This window comes from Polypterus senegalus, chromosome 12, assembly GCF_016835505.1.
Source record: "Polypterus senegalus isolate Bchr_013 chromosome 12, ASM1683550v1, whole genome shotgun sequence".
NCBI classification, from domain to species: Eukaryota; Metazoa; Chordata; class Cladistia; order Polypteriformes; family Polypteridae; genus Polypterus; species Polypterus senegalus.
In genome coordinates, this window is record NC_053165.1 from 2,847,880 (window position 1) to 2,869,830 (window position 21,951).

At 49.4% G+C, this 21,951-nt stretch overlaps 1 protein-coding gene across 3 annotated transcripts in view; it reads right to left on the reverse strand.

The window, feature by feature from the left end:
• The window catches only part of LOC120541719 (contactin-4-like), a 429,737-nt gene that overhangs the window by 172,025 nt on the left and 235,761 nt on the right, over nucleotides 1-21,951 (reverse strand). For all 3 annotated transcript variants that reach the window (XM_039773606.1, XM_039773607.1, XM_039773605.1), the window contains exon 4: nucleotides 14-189. In XM_039773606.1, coding sequence (XP_039629540.1) covers nucleotides 14-189 — 176 coding nt within the window. The remainder of the gene's footprint in view (nucleotides 1-13; nucleotides 190-21,951) is intronic.

Consider the following 21,951-nt stretch of genomic DNA (forward strand, 5'->3'; position numbering starts at 1 on the left):
CAAAAAGACTTACATGCAAACTGAAGGCTGGCCTCCTTGCTGACGATGGTCCCAAACGGATTGGACGCCACGCACTGGTATGAGCCCACATCTCGGTCCTTGTTCAGCCTGCTGATTACCAAGTTCCCTCGGACTAGAGTATAATGATAATCCACTCTGGGGTCGAGAAATGTCCCGTTAGCCTTCCACCTGTGGACGACAAGAACATCGACTCAGACAGCATCGCTACAATTTACACAAACAAGAGTACAGTGGGGTCACTCGATATCTCGAGAAAACGAGTGGAAGACGGCCGCGCACAGAACACGCATGAGCTCCACATGTGCCAACGAGACAGAGAGAGAGACAGAGAGAAGTGAAAGGCACTATATAATAGAGAGAGATAGAGATAGATAGACAGAAGTGAAAGGCACTATATAATTGATAGAGCGAGAGAGAAGTGAAAGGCACTATATAATGGATAGACAGAGAGAGAGAGAGAGAGAGAGATAGAAGTGAAAGGCACTATATAATAGAGAGAGAGAGAGAGAGAGAGAGAGAGATAGACAGAAGTGAAAGGCACTGTATAATTGATAGAGCGAGAGAGAAGTGAAAGGCACTATATAATAGATAGATAGATAGAAGTGAAAGGCACTATATAATGGATAGATAGATAGAAGTGAAAGGCACTATATAATGGATTGAATACATTATAAAATAAAGACACTAGGCCACAGACAGACTGACAGCCAGTACATAAGCGCTAGACAGACAGATATCCAGGTATGAAAGGCACTATAAAATAGAACGAGAAGTAGACAGAAATATGGAAAGCTAATCTAAAATACAGAAAACAGCCGCTAAAGGCACCATACAATATCTAGGCAGATCTGAGAGGCAGCATATGACAGACAGACAGACATGTGCCGTATCAAACACAGAGGACGTGTAAGGCACTATATAACGACAGATAAACAGACAGAAAGGCGCCATATAACAGAAAAGCGATGTTAACGGCACGTGTAATATTTAGCGAGAGGGACAGATGAAAGACACTATATAAAATGTCGACAGACCGGCTATCGGGGGGCCGTCGTCCAGGCAGGAGGGCTTTGTGGTCCACAGATGCTGTAAAGTTTGTGTTTTTTTCATTTTTTGATAGCAGCGATTAAAATTGATGGCTGCCTGGACGAGCTCTCGTCGAGCCCGAACTTCCCAGGAAGGCAGCCAAGTTGAGTGCCATCATTCTTGCCCCTCGCCTCGTCATTGTGCATAACAATTTCATTTAATCATTATAAAGTAGTAATTAAAACAAATTGCTCTTTCTTTTGTTCTCCAGTTATGTATTCCACAGCAGACGGCTGCTCCTTATCGATGTTAGATGTAATCAGCGCCGCGTATTTTTCATTTATGATGGCTGCGTATTCTTTAGCGGGTTGCTGTTATTTTGGAGAGCAGCACAATCAATGACTAGTAAATGCAAGAATGGCTTTTTAAAGTTGTGAACCTATAATTATGGCAATTTACATCTCACCCACACATCGGACATTTACATTTTTAATCAATAGAGCCCAGAGCCGTTAAAACGCTTTAGCGCTAACTAAGCGGGACCCGGGCCTTAATCACTTTTTTCGGAAGGCCCTTACCAATCATTATTAAAACCTGTCGATCGGCCGCCTATCATTTGTTTCTCTAGGTGAGCAGAATAATGGATGACTCTTACATGATCCCACTCAATAAGACATTCAGACGGAATCACGGAGACGAGTCGCCGCCTGTCCTGTGTGGCCTCCTCCCCACCGCGGCCACTGAACAGATTCCCTCGAGCCCGTCGGCGTCCTTTAATTTTCAATATGCCAGGCTGGAGGTCGAGGATGACGGCACCAGCCGTTCAACAACCCCCAAGATAGAATGCAACTCCCATTCTGCCCTGCAGGAGTCCAAAAGGGAGTTTGACCAGAAGGATGGCACCACCCAGTGTACCCGGGAAGTGAGTCTGCCACACCCCACACATTATGCTGGCATCCCGGCTGTTCAAGGAAAGACCATTCATCCTGGCCAGGATACCAGTCCATCTATGCCCTCTGTGCCAGTCAGCTTGTTGTGCCCAAGGGTGCGGAGACTCCTAACAGCACAATGTGGGCAACTTATGGGGCTGCCAGCTGAGGCCTGCTGTATGCCAAGCAAAAACTCGGTTCTTTCTAAGTATTTAAAATGACGTAGCCAGTCCTAGCGTTTAATAATGGAAGCCAAGGGGCGCGACTGGAAAACAAACGCCAAAGAACTTCACAAATGTGTCAAATGTTTCAATATTGGAAAACATGCCTTGTGTGTTTCCATTATCTGGAATTAATCATCTGATCGCATATTCCTGGCGTGAGGTGTTTATTCTCACATAAATATGGAAGCAAATCAATACGATTCCAAGCACATGGAACGAATGGGTTTTTGTGATTTTCACGGCCCCCGGGGGTGAAAGTGCTGATGTAGTGCGTTTAAAATGGCCGAATCTCATAACATTGGGCTCAGACTCAGGGTTCACGTCTCGTTTTGTTCATTTTTGATACCTTGACTTGTGTCGCTTTGTGTGCGTCAGCCTTTGATTGTGGATAAGCTTCCTTTGTTAGGTTCTGTGTACTTTGTGGGTGGAGCCACATGCCAATCAGTCCCAGGCACTGCCCATCACCCCATCAATCCAGACTGGCGAGTCTACTTGTGCTTTACTGGATTTCCGAACCCTCGCTGCTCCATTTCTGGACTGTGTGTTTGTGTCGGAATGCCTTGGTGGTTCCGGGCGAGTCCTTTGTTTCTTAAGCTCCACGGAGCTTCATTGTTATTGAAGAGCATTTTGAGAATAAGCTTTAAACTTATTAGTATTATTAGTGGCAGGGGTTTGACGCGGATATCCCCCTCTGGTGGCGTGTGTTTGAAAAAATGGAGGCATCTGGTGAGTTGTGAGGCTTTGTTTGCCTTAAATAACAGTAGGACTGGCTTTGCAGGTTTTACAATTTATAAAAAACTCAAAGTTCTTGAAGTGAGCGGCTCTGGTGGTCCGGATGGTGCCCAGCCCGTTTCGCTCGAGTGGCCTTCCCCTTTACGCTGCATTGCTTCGGCAGGTCTGCGTTATGCGTGTGTTGCTTTTTTATTTCCTTTTCTGTCTCTTTATCGATTGTAGAATGAAGAACTGCTTCAAAGCCCCTGCCTGCCAATTTCTCCTCATAAGATCCCCCACTGGACACGCCTGGCTGAGAGGTGCGGCCCGACTTGTGCCTTTGACCCTTTTGTTTCTCCGGCCTTTTCTCTATTTTTCCAGGCCCAGTGTGCCGCTGGTTGAGTTCCATTTTTCCAGGGCGGTCCTCGGCCCTCACTCAAGGTCTCTGGGGGTCCCCGTGCAGAAGGGTCTCGGCCCACTCTCAGCACTCATTAAAATTACATTGGAGAACAAAAGCGACTGCACGCGGTGACAGTGCAGCTTTAATGCAGTGCAAGCAGTTTGGCCGCTTCTATTTATCTTCAAAGTAAAGAGAAACATTAAATATTTATCTGGAGAGTGAACAATATTACTTAAGGTATCATGCAAGCAGTTATTGATAGCTTGTGAACAGCCATGTAGCAGGCCTGCGTATTAAATATCAGAAATGAAAAGCAGGCAATTGTGCCTGCCGACAACGGCACTAGTGCCCGAGCTTAAATAATTCAGTCGGCTGATATTGATATCCACGCCAGGCGCATCCCGCTTAACTGGGGGTCCAACACGCCAACGAACAAAACAAGGAGGGAAGGCTGAAGGCTCTCACTGCATCTTTAACTAGGACGCCGCATCACGAGCCATTTATACTCAGCCTGGACGCGGCCTCGCTAAGCTCACGTGACAAGCACGTGTCGCCGACGCTCAGAGAAGGCCGAATCAAAACAGCGGCCATTAATGAGCCCGCGGCACCGAGGACGTCTGCAAACACGAGGACGTCCGGGCACTCGGCTCCAGGGATTTGGAAGGAGGGGGCGTGAGGATGGTCTTCAACTGGCCTGCTCGGTCGTAGGCTCGTCACGAGGAGTCCGCCGGCGCTGACCACTTCACCAAAACCAGCTTGAGGCGCAGTCCGACCCACCCACGTGCTGCTGATTGTGTAGGACCCGAGGATGACTACAGTGAGCGGGGCGGGGGGCCACAGACGCAGAACACGGCGGACGGCTTCTCAGACGTCACCCATGGCTTCTGGGTGCCACCTGTGTCCCCCCCGCTGGCTGCCTTTTCAAGTGGCGTGTGGACTGGAGTCTCATTCCTGAATGGAGATTTAAGTTTGGTTTACTGGTTTACTATGGTTATTACTGAACTCTGTCTGTCTGTCTGTCTGTCTGTCTGATCTCCGATTTGTCAGGTAAGGAAGGCACAAGTGATGACGTCAGGCAGATCTGCTCACTCGTCACGGTGCTGGAGGTCAGGTGTTTGCACTGAGAATTGCACCCATCTCTGTACACAGGTCAGGAAGGAGCTTCTTAAGGACCAGTAACAGCGTTCATACACTAGAGGACCATCTAGCCATGGATGACCTCATACGTTACCTTAGGTTTCAGGTATGAAGACAAGACGTTTCAAGGTCGGGTAATTCTGCACACTCGCCATGGTGCTGCACGTTGGTAACCTCCAGCAACTGACAGTTTGACCTTACAAAGCAGTGAGAGGGTTTGAAGTGTCCGTACACTAGAGGGCGCTGTAGTCAGGGGTACCCTCAGTGACGGGGCTAAGTCACTAGAGGGCGCTGTAGTCAGGGGTACCCTCCGTGGCGGGGCTAAGTCACTAGAGGGCTGTAGTCAGGGTACCCTGACGGGCAGGGTACCCTCAGTGACGGGCTACTAGAGGGCTGTAGTCAGGGTACCCTCAGTGACGGGGCTAAGTCACTAGAGGGCACTGTAGTCAGGGGTACCCTCAGAGACGGGGCTAAGTCACTAGAGGGCAGTGTGCTCAGGGGTACCCTCAGTGACGGGGCTAAGTCACTAGAGGGCGCTGTAGTCGTGGGTACCCTCAGTGACGGTAGTAATGGCTCAGCTCATATTCCACTTTATGTATTTATGACCAATATGTCAGGTAAGGAAGGCACACGTTTTGAGGTCAGGCAGTTCTGCTCACTCATTGTGGTGGCACTGAGGACTGCTGAGGTCTTGTGTGCACAGGACCTTGCAAACCAATAACAGAGTTCAGACACTAGAGGGCAATGCTGTCCCGGACGACCTCACCACTGTCATCTCTGACCTGCTCCTCCCCTGACTTGCACTTCAGTTCCTTTTGTTAATTGTCAGGCATTTTTATTCTTCTTCTTATTATTATTATTATTACTTATCAATATCATTTGGTGATTATTTAGTTTCCATGTATGTTTTTGTACTGCCATATACCTTGAATTTTGTGGGTGGGTCCCCAAGAGGCGGGGCCATCCTGACCTCCTCAATTAGGCACTGCCCCCAGGCTTTATATTCAGACTGGACCAGCAGGTCCCCTGCGGTTCATTTGTCCCACTCTGGTGTTTGGCTGGGGGTGTAAGTTTTGTCCAGTTTTTAGATTTTCTTCATTGTTACTTCTGTTTATAGGTTGCTTATTTCTGCTATTTTGTTAATAAAAATCCTCTGTTATAAAGATTATTACTGGACTTATCCAGTTTATAAGGAACAAAGAATAACAAAAAACAATAATTTAAAGCAAAGACTCAGCAAGACAATAAATAAAGGAAAGCAATGACACTCCCAACATAAGGGCTAAAATAAAAAGAGAAGCCGCGCCTACACCACAGGAGCCTGGTCACATGGGCATGGCGCTCACATAAGGTCATGTGGACATGCTGAGTGACATCATCCGAGCGCCGCTAGAAAAACTTGGGGGGTCTGGTGTTGTCCAACAAGGGGGCTTTGCTCAGCACAACACGGTGAGGCTGTAAGAGGGAGGTTTCTGGCTTAGCGATTCCCGACTCTCACAACTGCCCGCTACTCTTATAGTTCTCTACAAATCGTTGTCAATGTCTGCAGGGTCCCAAGAGATGGAGCCACCATGACATCACCTTTATATTTCAGTCTCTCCGAGCTTCACGGATTGGCTGAGCGCCTTCTGTGTAGCGAGTTTGGGTTTGCTTTGGTTCTTAATTTTGCTTTTGGTTTCTTCATTTCGTCATTGGTCAGGGTCAGCATTACGGTTAGACTCGTTTGCCCCGGATTGCCTGTTGAAGTAAACCGTTTTGCCTGAATTTTTTGTCATTTTTTGACAGTTACAACATCCATTTATAAGGATTCTTGGCTCACCTTTGTCTTATCAGCCAGAGGTTTACAGTCATCCTCTACCTTGAGGGCATGTTCTTCTGTTTCTGGACATTTAAAACCAGCGCCTCATTTCAGGCTTGGGTGGGAGTTTGGGGGCCTATTTTGGGGTAGACTAGTGGGCTCCTGGTCTGGCTCTTTAGTGCATTTTGTGGCATGTGCCCCCTGTCACCGTCTTGTCATCACATTTATATTATTCCTAAAAGACAGACAGACTGCCTTTCCGGTTTTCTAGCAGACGAGCCTGCACTGACCACACTGACCAAAATGGCAATTCAGTGGTCCTTTTATTAAAAGATGTCCTGAGTGAAGCAGATGCAGGAGCGTCACACCTGGTGCCGAGGCCCTGATAAATCTGCTAAGGGTGCGAGTCGGAGCTCTCTAGCGCTCTCTCTCTCACTCTCTCTCATATGCTCCCTCTCTCTCTCACTCACTCACTCACTCTCTCTCTAGCGCTCTCTCTCTCTCTCACTCGCTCTCTCTCTCTCTCTTGCTCACTCACTCACTCTCTCTCTTGCGCTCTCTCGCTCACTCACTCTCTCCTCACTCTCCCTCTTGCTCTCTCGCTCGCTCTCTCACTCACTCACTCACTCACTCTCTCTCTCTCTCACTCTCACTCACTTTCTCTCTCTTGCTCACTCACTCTGACTCTCTCGCTCTCTTGCGCTCTCTCTCTTGCTCACTCGCTCTCTCTCTCTCTCGCTCACTCTCTCTCTCTGGCCTCATCTGTCACTGGTCGCTCTCTCTGTCCCTCGAAATGGTGTGAAGTTTGCCATTTTTCTCCCCCGATACTATCTGGCCGCTCTGTTACACGCCGTCTTTAATGTAATGGCAGCGCCTTTACTGATAACACCCACAACTTCACAGGACAGAAACACCAAGCTGGTTTGTTTTTTTTTTTTCTCTTCATCCCAAGTGTTTTGCTGCTGATAAAGAAAAGCAGATTTGACTGCGCAGGAGATCAACTCCTCGTCGAGGAAACACAAAGTGGCAGTCGATTTCTCAGACCCTGTGCAGACCCCCTTTTCACTTCTGTCACAGAACTTTTTTTTCCCAGGACTTTGGACATTTCTGCAAATGTATTGGAAACACAACTAAGCGATCCCATGGACCAGACTGCACCAGGTGGGATGGAGACCACAGATGATGCCCGACTGGGCCACTCTTCATTAAGGACATCTCTGGACCTGGCTCTGCTAAGCTCCTCCATCCCATGATGCTTCACCAAGCGGAGACCCCTGCAGAGTTCTCTGGAAGTTTCTTGCCATCTCCACGCAGGTTCCTGGTCACCCCTTCTACCAAAGCCCTTGCCCTGCGACTGCTCCATTTGGCCTGGTGGGCATCTCCAGGCTTGTTCCATTTAAGAATGATGGAGGCCCCTGCGCTCCTTGAGTGCCCACAGCACCATGCCATCTCTAAGCTCGGACCCTCAGGGTTTGCTGATCTGACCACAGAAACATCTCCGTGATGACCGAGGGTCTGACACGTCCGTCAACGTCTCGTTTTAATAAATTCCTAAAATGCAGCCTTTGGGTTCGTCATTCTGGGTCCGCGTGACTTGTGGATATGCAGCTCCTGTCGACGCTCGCTTCCGATTCCTGACTCCAGTTTCTGGGTGGCGGACTCGACTCGGTCTGCTTTTCTAAATAACGGCGCATGTGAGCCGGGAAGGAGCGCCGATGTCACGAGGAGATCTCGGCCGACCCTAACAGGCCACGGGGTTTACGCCCACCTGGAGTTTTGAGGGACGCGGGCACGAATGTCACACCAGCACTTCCCACCGGTCCCACACGACGCTGGAAAAGACTGGAGAGGAAACGCTCGCTTCCTTAGCCGTGAACTTGTTTTACTTCGTGTCAGCGAGTTTTAAATAAAGAACTGGAGGGGGATACGAGAATAAAGCCCTCCATTCACACTCTCAGTGGGGAAATTTGAAGAAGGCAAGAGGCTCTTCATTTTAATTGTTCTCCAACTGTTCAGAAGATCCTACAAATTAGATAGAAAATGAAATCAGACTTTAATCAAATTAGAATTTTCTACCAACGTGATGGGAATTGAAGTGAGATGAGCCCGTATGGAGGGAATGTCACTTGGCAGGACTGGTCACGCTGCCCTCTGGCATAACCCAAATACCGGGCCTTGTTACTTTCCTCAGCTCATCACGTGGCCAGGATCTGGCTGGGTGCTGCCAATCTGCTGTGGCCATGCTGTGCATGGGCACTGTGCCCTTTGCTCGGCATGGCAGTCACGTGTGGTGCTGTGCCACTGCTCCTTGGCGATATACGGTGGTGGCAGATTTGGGGAGGCTGTGGACTTTCCTGAATGTCAGAAATGTTCCCGTCAGGTCTGTCAATTGTGTGTCATCTCATAGGAAGTGCTGTGGTGCTGCCAGCTCAGAAACTCAAAGTCGCGGAAAGCAAAGCGAGGGTGGCACTCCACCACACGGAGCAAGAGCCAGAACAACCGCAAAGGTAACCTGGGGTCCCTGGAGTGGGCGCTCAAAACACGCTCGTCTGAAAGGCAGGGGGGCCATCTTCACGGCTGGTCGTTTCACTTGGTGACGTCGCGAGGGCTGAATGGCCCGTTCTCTTGATGCTCAGGCCGAGTTACGCGTCTTTCGCTGCCCGATTCAAACTCACTTTAGCCAACTGTTTTTTTTAGGTCTGGCATTTCGATCTTTGATTTCCGCTTTGCGTTCTCAACTTGATTTGTCGTTTCGGCCTCAGCTCCTCTACTGACCTTCACAAAACATCCTTAATGTCGGAACAGAAACCAGCCAGCCGAGCAAAGTCCCAATCAGGGACCAGAGAGCCCCTTAAACAGCAGTAGAAGACGTCAACCCGGCACAGAAGGTGGCGTAAGTGGGCATGGCGGTGATGGATGTCACTTACCGCTGCGTGTGTTTATTTCTGCCTCTTCCGGTGAACGTTTTCCGAGACCCGTTTGTCGCTCTCCTTTCGGCTGCGTTGCTATGTGGTGGTGTAAATGAGCACAATGTATTCTGGGAAACGCAACGTCAAAAAATCCGGTTGTGACACGACTCACCCTACAAGGCCACCGACGTGACACAAATTGTGCTGATCAGCCCTCTCCTAGCGTTCTGAGGTGGGCCAGTCAGACTTACGACTGTGCCAGCTCGGTCAGAGGGCTGCCTCAGCATAGACCCACAGTGTCCAACGGGCAGTAGGGGGCGCCCAGGTCTCCAATGCTGCTATGGCCCCTCACAGGTGGACTCCATTAATGAGTTTGGGGTTTTCCTCCCCTGCGTTGCCGTCTGGCCGCAGTTCAACGCTGACATTCGAGGACCCCTCTTTAGGTGGGTCCGTTTAGAACTGCTTGGCCTTCGTTTCTGATGTCATCTGGAAAGTGACCAGTAAACTGCCCGAGCCCACCTTACAACCGACAGCCTGACGGCTCAGCGTCACTTCAATGTGGAACAAAACTCGGGCAACTTTTGCAGGTGCTACTCAGGAAATCTCCAGAGTGAATGTCAGAGGCTTGACGTAAGCACTTTTTATAGCTCTGCACGCAGGCGGGCCGCAGTGGGCCGTTATCTGCAGCGGAGCTCTGGGGAGGGAGAACGGCGAGCAAAACGGCACATCAGCAGAATAACAAAAGTCGCCCCCATGCCAGGCACAAGCAGGAGGCCGAGCGGCGTCTCTCTCCTCCACGCCCCCGAAGCGCAGGCCGGGGAGATCTGAGAGAGGGGCTGGCGTCACTTTCTCTCCAAAGGTCGACATTCTGCATTTCTTCAACTAGCACACCACACAATTTCAAAAAAGAGGTCAACACACACAATCAGGGGGCTGCTTTGGAACAAGTGAGCTGTAAGCCAATCAGAACCCCACAGGACTGCCCTCTCGCAGGTCCGGTGTCACGGGTTCAAATCCACTGCCCGGCTGCTGTCCGTCTCAAGTCTGTATTGGTTGGAGTGAAAAATACTGAATTCCGCCATTTCTTAACCCAGGAAGGGGTGCCAGTCTGAGACACCAATTAGCTTGACCAGCGGGACTGCAGGATGAGGGAGCCGACCCAGACAGACATGAGAGTCGAGTTCTGTGCCTCTGCCAGTTTCAGTCTGTCGGCCTTCATGCTTGTGATGCGCCACCTGTTGGAATGCCATAATCAAATGCAGCGCATTATCCATTCTAACAGATGGTGCTTTGCAAACATTCACACTGCTGTTAGGAACCCGAATGCCGTATAACTGAGTCAACAGACAACTCGAAATTCAAACGCAAGTGAAAAAGTACAGGAAATGAAAAAAAGAAAATAAAGACGTGCAAATCTCCATTAAACATTCTGGTGATCTCAGGAATGTAACAAAATAAGAAATCACAAATTTCATAAGGCCCCCCAGGTCCTGACATTGAGACCCCCCGGCCAGACTGAATTTGCCTTCCTCTAGCAGCCTTGTTATTTTTTTTATCTATTTTAAATTTCCTTTACTAGTTTATCGTGTTGGTTTTATACGCCATCCGTTGGAATTTGATTATAAACTGGACAGGTTGAGAATGACGCCCTTGAGCCATCGTGTTGTACCACCTTAAAGACGGAGGGCCCAAACCACACAGCGCCACACAGTGCCACACAGCTGACGTCTTATACCAGCAACGGGCGTACCCTCCACACTGACCAGCCGGCGCCAACCCTCAGCACACACGCCCGGGTCATGCAGTGCAGCCATGCAATGGTAAACTATAAACCAAACGGTGGTGCCAAAATAATTCAACTACGGGGCAAACCGTCAAGGAGGTCAAAATCCTCACATTTGAAAACGTAACGACGGAAACCTAATGTGAGACCCTGACGAAGCACGAGACACACGGGAGGAATGGAGTCCCAGTCTGATCATATCAGTTAATACTGTGGTACAGGGTCCTGATGGGGGGGGTTAGGTTTGTGCCCCGTGTGGGCGATGGACTGGCACCCCCTGCTTGCAGTACCCCTGGCCTATAATAAGAATAACAACCACCTGCAGATGGAGGCCGAGTGTTTGCTTGTTTTCTTTCTTCTCAAATCTGTGCACAGTGGGCTCATTCATAAATCTAAGCTGGCACTGCCCGGTCCACTGGCGGCTCCTGCTTTGCCCCCGATGCCACACAGCATCAGACTCCTCGTCCCGACTTTCTATTTGGCATTAGAGACCTCAGACACCCAAATATCACACAGTGAAGAGCAGGCAGGCCCGGCTGCGGTCTGTCGAGTCGTCCCCTTCCCTCATCTGTTTCTGTGCCCAGTTCACTGTGCCACTCAGTGGATGGATGACACCGTACCCACTCGTCACTGCACACGGCACTCATCCAGAACTACAGACTGCATGGCTTTTGAATACTCGGGGTTGCAGAGCGAGCTGCTCCACTAGGTGGCAGCACCGAGTTGTGGCAGACACACCGATGGTTGGCACTCTTTGCCAGCAGCAGGGCCTCACAGATCCAGCATGGTGGGCTCCTCATCGTCTGCCTGCATTTTCCCGTGACGTCCTAAAGACTGGAGTTGTGTATTTCATTCTCGTGGCACCAGAGACGAGCTGCCTGTTGGTCAGACCCGCCACTACGAGCCTGACTGGCCTCTGTGACAGTAAGGATTATTTATTTATGTACTGGAGGGCTTGATGTTGCCCACCATGATTTCTGGTCACTTTTCTGACCAATCAGCACACTTCTTTAGATTCACATTAACCGCCGGTTTTCCCGCTTCAAACTGGTGTGATATAAAGATATTTTTTAAACATGGGGGTGCTAAGAAGTCCATGTATGCATTCCTTTCTAGCAGGGCAGAGCGCTGCCATAAGAGGCCTCACGACAAGCACATGACCCCGGCCCCTGCCACTTCAGCTTAGCGCGGGTTTCAAACTCGTCCTCTTTACACCTAAAGACCGCCTGAGCGGGAGCGGGCACAGTAAAGGTGAAGAGCGCGACCGGCCTGCTGTGGCCTCACGACACTGGACATGGCGACTGTCGGCTATTAGCATACAAGCCACCGCAGAAGGGTTCTGCTCAAATAAATGCAACTGATCGCTAGGCAGATCCCCTCATGGAATTGGCACGATAATGAACAGGGCAAGCACCGTGGGCAGGGACACCGGAGACGTCAAGTCACCTGATCTCTGCCCAGTGTGGACTCTCGGTCCTCTGTCAAACTCGAACTGTCAGGAGGCATAAAGTGGCAGGGCACGGCCGCCCATTTGCTTTTAGGAGACTCCTCAACCAGCCAACGTCAAATTCCTGACAAGCGGACACATTTGGGTTCATCTTCACTGGGATCGTCTACCTGCCTTTGGCAAAGTACAAACCAGCTGGCAGCTCCGACATGGCAGACCGCTGCTTCACAGTCCCGCGGAGAGGGCGACCGCCATTACAGCACTCAGCAGCACCAGGGGACCACCAAGCCACACCACAAACTCCTCTGGTGTACACCGTGCCCACCTGCCTAATAACAGAAACGAGCTTCAAGCAGAGGGGGGCAAAAAACGGGCTGACAAGCTGGCAATGACTCACGTGGGCACAAGAACGTCACAACTCCACCCGAGAAGAAGGCCTGATGGACTGGCGAGTGAACGGCCATCTCTGTTAGGGGCAGGGGAGCAGATCAGAAAGGGAAAAGCTCTGAATGGCACAACGTGTTAGCACCACCATCATCATCATCATCATCAAGTGGCGTTTGCTGATTAAAGGGAATCTGCATGAGAATGTGAGGAAAGATCAAAGTGTGTTGAAATTATTAGTGCAGCGCCTTACAAATAAGCCCCCCGATTCACAACACTGCAGGAGGGAGTCCAAAAATCCAGTCCATCTGTAACGGTCGATACGTTAAATTTAATCAAATCCTGCGTATTGAACATCCTCACAAAAAAAAAAAATGAGCTTTTTAAAAACCACAGAGAAGAACGTGACAGCCACTCAAAATGGTACACCACAGGGAAATAAAGACTCCGTTTACAAAGGGAATGAAGACGTTAATTTGTTCATAAAAAAGGAGCCACGGCTATCAACAAGGGGACGATGACGGCCGAGATAAATCTGTCTGGTCACTGAGCTCTTATCGAGCACGCCAGCGAGCTGTCTGTTGTGTAGCTTCTCATATCTGTCCATCTACCCAGCCTCCAATAAACACACACACACACACACACACACACACACATAAGCTACAGTGAGAGGCCTTCATATCCGGGTGTCTATCTAAAGTGCCAAGATCAGGCACAGCAGACCGACTTGCCAAGGGTGGTGCCACAGACTGCTGGCATGTTGTACGGTGACCTCGTCAAATGAAAGAAAGTTAGCAACTGACACTCAATGTGCAGAGCTAAACCTGACTGGCCCCACCCACCCAGCTGCCACTCATGCATCTGGCCACACCCACCTAGGGGTCATCTAGCTCTAGCAAGCCTACTGGCACTCAAGTGAAGGAAGATATTGTATGAGAAAGGCGCTATATGATAGGTAGACAGACAGACAGACAGACAGACAGATGTGAAAGGCGCTATGATAGATAGATAGATAGATAGATGTGAAAGGCGCTATATGATAGGTAGACAGACAGACAGATAGATAGATGTGAAAGGCGCTATATGATAGATAGATAGATAGATAGATAGATAGATAGATGTGAAAGGCGCTATATGATAGATAGATAGATAGATAGATGTGGAAGGCGCTATATGATAGATAGATAGATGTGAAAGGCGCTATATGATAGACAGATAGATGTGAAAGGCGCTATATGATAGACAGATAGATGTGAAAGGCGCTATATGATAGATAGGCAGGCTCGTCATGATGTAGACAGATTTGAAAGGCACTATATAAGAGAGAGAGAACTGAGTGCCCGGTCTGTGCCCCCATGTGTACAGAGTTGTGTTTGCTATTACGACAGCGGGGGGTGCTGCCCCATGCAGGACGAGCTCTTGGACTCTTGGTGACATGCAGCAGGCTCCGCGTCACACAAAAGCCTGATTTTAAAAGTGAAGTCACTTCAACTTCAAATAGTGTAAGGAGGACCCTTAAATGAAGGTCTTTAAAAATGTTGGAGTTGTAAATTTGCAAATGCAGCTGCTGATTTCTTTTTTTAATCTTTTGAAGATCGGGCCTGTACGGCGCCTGGACACTTCAATCAGTAAGACATCAAGTGAGTGATTTGATTGATTTTAGTGGCTCTGCGGTGGTCTGAGTGGGATGGCAGGCACTAAAAGGGGCAGCAAAGTGCAAAAGCAGCAGCTCACCTACGCCACTCGGGAAAGGCAGATTCTTATTAAATATCTCAAGTCTGCGGTGTCTTATTATTAGGTTCTTTTTTATTTTTCTAATCTATGTACTAAGTTTAAAGTACTAAATCGATCGTAAGCTTGAGGCACTGAGGACGGACTTATCAAGAGGGCTGATTAACAAAATGATGACGAGGCCAACTAAAGGGACAACAGACAAGAAACCCTCAGTGTGGCGCCTGTGAAATCTGCTTGGCGAGGCGCTGTTACAGCCTGAATACCTTCACGTGTGTTCTAATAATGGTGACATATAATAACAGAAATCAATCAATCAAGGCTCAAGACGATCTTGGCAACTAAACTAAACTCCCCAAATCCACATGCAGTCCCCATCCTGCCCTACAGCCTTGCAGGATTCAATCGGAAGTCACCCGACATTCAGTCACTTGACAAGATCCCGCAGACGGGTCACTCTCGGTCCAAGAGAGAAGGGCGCGAGACGACATCAAGTCTAAATATCCGACTCGCTCACAATTAACTGTGAAGAAATCTCCATAACCAACCACAAGGTAATCAAAGCACGGACAGCTGTGAAATGATGTTAAGAAGCAGGGCACTCGAATGGATGAAATGGCAAGCCATGGCACCGTCACTTGACGCCAAGACTTCTGCCATCTAAGATCAGGCAGTGAAAACTAAACACTACATAAGACAAACCCTCTAACAACCCCAAGAGGATGGCCTGTGTGACAAATGAGGTGAGACCATCCGTCACATCGCCAGCCAGTGCCTGTCACACACTGGCCAGCACGGCCTATCGATGGCATCATGAGCTCCACTGGACTCAAGCTAAGGACAACGATGTCCAAGTGCCAAGGCAATGGTGGACATGGAGACTGGAGGAGTAGAAGGTTCTAGAAAATAGATTTTCTGGAAGCTCCCTGTTCAAACCAATGCCAACCAGCCAGGCACCATTTATACGCATCTATCCACCAAGAAAACGTCCATAATAGATGAGTCTGTGCTGTCAGACTGTCCAAAAGGAGAGAGAGCTCTGCCATCAGCTCTGAAACAAAATGAAGACACAGAGGTAGTCACAGGTGCTACTGGGGTTATCACTAAATCCATCAAGCGATGTCCTCACCCAACACCAGCGTCAAGCGCTGATACACACGGTGTCCATCGTCAGCAGAGTCCTCGGCACAGTCAGCAGGGGTCAATTGGGCCTTGAGCATGGGAAGGGCGCTATATAAATACAATGTACTATCGTTGTTATTATTATTAATGCCAGACATTTTCATTTGAGATGACCCTGACTGGGCACCTCTGCCTTGAATTTAACCACTGCCCCCTAGGCCCCCTTTCAAGAGGTTTTCATACCAGCTGAAAGGCTGTGAGATCCAAAGAACTGAAATATAATAATAATAATAATAGTGGTTATTAGTATGCGTATGTAATTTATTGAACTGATACGAGCATTTAGAGAGGGCGTGTCCCACTCCTACTATCAGACTGTCCACACACACACATAGCCTCTGCCCTCTGACCTTTAGTAGGAGAATTCAAAAGAGGTGGAGCCACAGGGGAAAGAGACAGAGAGAGGGCGAGGCACTGTCAGAATGGGCGGAGTCAGGCAGGGAGAGAAAGAGAGAGAGGAGCACGGTTAGAATGGGCGGAGTCAGGCAGGGAGAGAGAGATGCATTGGTGAGGGGCCGTCGCCATGGAAGAAAGATTCTGTTAGAAGAGGCGGAGCCATCCTGAGAAGCTGACCATTAAACAAGCGCACGCAGAGAGTGAGTGAGAGTGAGAGATGAAGTAGCTTGATTGACAGGCTACCAATGATGGGAATAATAACATGAAAGAATCCTAAAAAATGAAGATCTGTCAACCAATTGTCATACAGGACAACCACCAAATGACATCTCAGTATCAAACACTTGACACCAGAGGCAGAGACTTATTAAATACTCAAATACGTCCCGACAGCAGTAAATCGTGATAAAGAGGACGACTACTCCAAAATAACGAGAGGCACGACTTCAGGCACCATTTTAGAGGCCGCTCAGTCACCTTAAAGGGCTCAGCCTGTAGGCCGCAAGGCACACACCGGAGGAAAGGCACAGTGAGAACCTGACGGGTGGGCAGCCTGCAAACCTTCGAGCACCACCAGGCCCAAAGAAAACTTCTTATACTTCAAAAAAGGTTTTTTCTAGATAATAAACGAGTTGGACTATGACGACCAAGCGGAGTTTGCTGTAAAGATCTTCAATTCCCAAGGAGTGGTGACTGCTTAGTTAATTTTTAATTTTTGCACAACAGCGCCATCTGCTGGGGACGGAGGAAGAACCCACCAAAGATGCCACAGTTCTTAAGTGGGCTTTAATCATCAAGCACGCGTCGTCCTCCGATCTGAACCAAAGTGTGTCAACTACAAAGTGCCAGGCAGACGTAGGGAAACACAAACAACAGGCCAGGCCCGTTCATCTCCTTCACTCTTAACATCACGCAGCAGATTTGGAAGGCGCCAAGCGTGTTGTTGGTAGCCGGCAAGCAGCCTGTTGATGGATGTGAAAGAACGACAAAGAGTGAAGCCGTCATTACAACGAGGTGTTCATTTCAAATTGAAAAAGGTGGCCAAGAAATGAATTAGTCCCATTGCGCCATCAGAGGCTGCACAAGTGCCACATCAGACTGGCATGGACATTTCACACGCCTTGGAATGCGTCTGTGAGCGCTCACTTCACTTTCTGTACAGCACTCGTCACTATGAGGGGCGAGTTCTGCCCGCTTGCTCTCGACGCCCAGCGTCCTTTATCAAGCCACAGACTTGCATTTCAGCACACGCCCGCTTCGCCCGCATTACTCCTCCTCGTCTTTTGAAGACTCGGCTGATAGCGTGACACAGTGATGCCATCTGTGTGGCTCGACCCCCGAGTGTCACCGAGAGGACTGTGGCTGCTGGAGGCACATGAGAACGGCGACATGCCTGGTACGCGGCTGTAACGTACGACGAGCTGCTCGGCACAAAAAGGCTCTTAAAATTGTTTCTGAACGCCCCTCGTCTATTTGCTCCGTTACCATAAAAAATGATTTTAATTGTTGATTTTTTTTTTTTGTTAAAGGGCTCCACTTCGTTGATTTTGCTGACCTTTTAAATTTCAGTGCCTCAGGCGGTTGCCCAGCTCGCCTACGCTTGGGCAGACCCTGCATGACACCTGGCCGTGATGGCGAGGATGTGAGTGAAGTTTCTGCCATCAAACATTAAAGGAATACTCATCCTCAAAAGACCACCCTTGTACTCGGCTGCTTGCCCCCTTGTTTCGGGAGTGATGGCAGAGCAAACCTTCGCATTTCATGTCAGATCACAAAATCCCTGACCCAATGGGCTTGAAGAGACGCAGCTTGACAAACAGCAAACAACATTAAAGGCAGAGAGTGAAGGCACACGGCTGGACCAAGGCTACCGAGGGTCTCGGGAGGGGACGGCCCATGTTCTGACATTTCATCCTACTTGATCAGGTTGTCGTACCCTTTGAAAATGTGACATTTACTCTTCCCAGGCGGCTTTTTGCTCATTCGCACTGCTGCGGCAGCCGATCTGCTCACATAACCCCAGTCATGGAGTCGTGGCACTGGCTTCCAGTCACGTTTAAGGCAGATTTCTAAATCCAGCGTCTTGCATATGAAGCTGCTTCCCCATCTGAACTTACCGCGACATGCAAACCCGAGATGAGACCTTACGAGATGCCCGCCTACTAAAGACTTACTTGTAAGACGACAGCTCCAGTGCCCCAAAGCTTCGGATGGACCAGGCTGCTTGTACAAGAGACGGCCCTTTGGTCTCCCCTTTGAAATGCGTTGTGATTTTGTATCTTTGTGACGTTTTTTCTTTCTTTTTCTAAATGTCCTAATTTTGCTTTCCTACCTTAAGTGAGCTGGACGAGGTCTCCCAGACTGTGATGGCACCTGACGTTTTCTGTGCTAACTGCTCAAATGCCAAGCTGTGGGGCTGCCTGTGATAAAGAAGTCAGGGCCACTGGCAGCTTTGGAAAGGGCCGAGTCGTCTTACTAGATGGCCCAGTACAGACTGGTCAGGGGACCCACGTGTGGCACATTCACTGGCTATGGTGACGTGATACCGCACTGCTTGTGACTGCGCGCCGATAGCGCCAAGGCACAGCTGCAGTACTGTGGCGTTACTCACCGCTAGCTGGCGACGCCTCCACCTTCTGAGCCCCGGTCAGGTGTGCATTTGCTTTCTGTAACTCTCAGTGTCTACTCGTCCTCTTTACTCTGCGATGTAGGTATCATGTGACACGCTGTGGTAGCCAATGAATGAGGCGGACCCCGTTAGAATGCAGCAGGAGCTTCACTTGATAACATCTGAACCAGAACGCGCGTGTTTGGGGCTCAGTGAGCACACGACCGGGCCACGGACAGAATGCCACATTTATTCAGGGCTGTGAAAACACAAAGGTTTACCTCGGTGATCTTTACCAACGATGACAGGTATGTGACAGACAAGAGAAGACGCCATTTATGGATGGAGGATGACCTGAACTTCCTCCATCCCTTTTGATGTTAGCTGCTCAGAGGTGTCGCCAGCCTGGCAGAGGGACCGGCCACCCCACTGAGCAGACTCCGAAGAGCAGACGCGTTCTGCTTCTTAACTTTGATTGTCCCTCCTTTGCTGTTCATAAGTAACAGATTATTGGCGAGTGTTTTAGCACCTTTGCGCCAGATTTGGGAGATGCCCCCACCACACTATGCAAACGTGGCACAGCTTTAAAAAGGCGCTGATTTACGTCATGCTGGGTGTGTGACTGCAGAGCTAAACCAGCGCTCCGGGCTCTGCGTGTCCTCTGTAATCATCGTAAAGCCATTTTCTGACATGCATCACCGAGAGGAAGCCATAAATGCTGGAAGCAGGGATTTGCTCCTTCACTGTCACTTACTGGCACTGATGGGCAAGACGGCAGAGCTGAACTGACGGACGCGAGCGGAGGCCCGACACGGCGCGCTCAGGCGGCAGGTGCTTTTGTGTAAAACGCGGCACAAATTAACTCTGTTTTCAGAAGGAACACACAAAAAGAGGACAGGCTGGCAGACAAGCTGAGAAACGATGTCAGCTGAGCATCACCGAGCGATGGCCATCTCAGTGACTGTCAGAAGCAGCAGCACGCGATCCGATCACTGGCACAGCGTCCCACCTCAAAGTGTCAGAAGAACCATCTGCAAATGAAAATGTGAAGGACAGATTGAGTGGACAAGAGTGAGAGCACATGGCTGGACGATGGGCACCTTGAGGGCCAAGTCTGGGCAGCGTGAGGTGTGAGACACTGCAGAGAGCCTTCTGTCTCCTACTGTATCGGCCAGTCGTACGCTCATTCAAAATGCTGCTGCAGAGTCCTCCCTAGAACAGGCTACCTGAGCGCTGGAGTCTCTACACTGGCTTCCAGTCACGCTTCGGCCAACACACAGACCGGAGTGTGCCAGCCTACCGACGATGAACAGGACGACGTCGGGAGGTCGAGCTGCGGACGGACCAGGCTGCTGGTACAAGAGATGGCCCTCCAGCCTCTCCTTTGAAATATGTTCCCATTTGGTACCCTTGTCATTTTTTTCTTGGATTTTTGACTGTCACTATCCATTTATTTGATTTATGAGTTATTGTGATCTTGTCTTGGTTTGGTTTGTTTTTATCATTTTGAGCTTCAGGTTGCTATGATGCCGGTACCGTTGCTAGGGGGTGTGTCCCAGACCCGTGACATCATCGCTTTAGCGTCGTGTCTCCCTTCACGTCCAAGTGTGTGTGTGGATGGCCTCTCTGAACGTGGTGGCTCTTGCCTTCTAGTTAGTTTGGACCTCAGGTACTTGTTGTCCTTGCTTTGTTCCTTCAACAATGAACTTTGGTGCTTTGATTCTATAAAAAGCCTTCCGCCATTGACCTCCCCTACAGTAGCTGTCTGGTTTGAGTTTAGCCTTTTATCTCCTCGTCCTGCACTTAAACTGCCCTCGGGGTCTGCCAGCTTTCTGCCAGGATGAGGACTCGCAAGTTGAGTCAGCACACCAAGATGAAGGCTGCTGATTGGCTGTATGACAAGAACTATGAACTGTCACTGACCTGGCCGGCTCTGTCCAGTTTCTCTTACTGTGCCACTTGGTGCCACTGCTCAAATGCCAACCTGGTCTCCTGTCCGTGGTAAAGAAGTCAACAGCACTGGCAGCTTTGGGATGAAAGGGTGAAGTGGTCTTGCTAGACGGTGCAGCACTGAGGAATCACCAGCAGGGGGCAGACGGCGAGGTTTTCTGTTCTTGACCCCTCCGTTGGTCCTGGAACTGCGTTGTCCTCCCGTGGCCGTGTCTGGAATTTGTAAAGTTTGTCATTGTTGCCTTATTTTCATGTTTTTATTACTTAATTTCTGGATTATATACGATTATACGTATTGTTCTTTTTTATGACTGAATATTTCTGTGCTGGATGTTTAAGTGTTCCTACTATCCTTGTCCTCTGTGGGTGGGACACCCGAGACCACCTTGACATGTCAGGCCTCTCACAGTTGACCTTTGTGAATTTTCACTCTTGTTCTTGGATTTCATTTGTTCGCCTTGCATTGCCTTTTTAGGGAAATCCCTTTTGTTTTTTTACTCTTTCTTCTCGTTTTCTGTTTTTGTTCTTCATTGGTTGCTTTCTGATTATACCGGTGGTCTCGTTTGAAGTGGTCTCATCAAGCCTCTCCCTTGTGAGGCTCCATTTTAGGTCTGTGTAGACTGGCGCCGGCATGCGGTGGTTGGGAGTTGGCTGCCTGGGGTGAGGCCAGCGAGGGTCCTGCCGTTGTATTTTACCTGTGGACTTCTTACTGAGCCCGCACTCCGGGTGCCACGTCACTCTTTTCCATTGCTGTGTCTTTCTTTTTGTTTTTTGTGTTTATTGTTACCGTTGAGTTTCCTTGCTTTCCGCACAGTCCTCCTGCAATATGGCCCTTGTTCTTTGTGGGGGGACCACTCGGGTGCCACTGCTGAAGGAGCGCCCCCTGTATTTAAATCTTCTGTTTTTCACTTTCCGTTGTGGATTCCGATTGTCGCATTGCGTATTGGGAACTCTTTTTAGGCAAATCCCTTTATCACCTTCTTGGCCTTGTTTGGGCCTTTCAGACAAACAATCTTACTTAGAAAGCGCTGCGTAGGCCTTAAACCGGCAGGTCCGTAAACCAGGAGGTTTTGATGGTCGACCGTAAACCCTGAGGAGCATTTCTGTGTATTTTTGAACTTTCTCATGGAGTGGGAGATCAGGATGACTGGGGTGAGGCCTGTCAAGTGAGGCTGGCTGCAAAGGCCAGGGCTGGCTTGTGGAGTCTCTCTGCCATTAGGAGTGTGGTCAGAAGGTGGCACACAAAAATGAACTGAACTGACCAGCATGACGGAAAGAGGCGAATACTTGTGGGCAAATGCCAGGACGGCCGCGT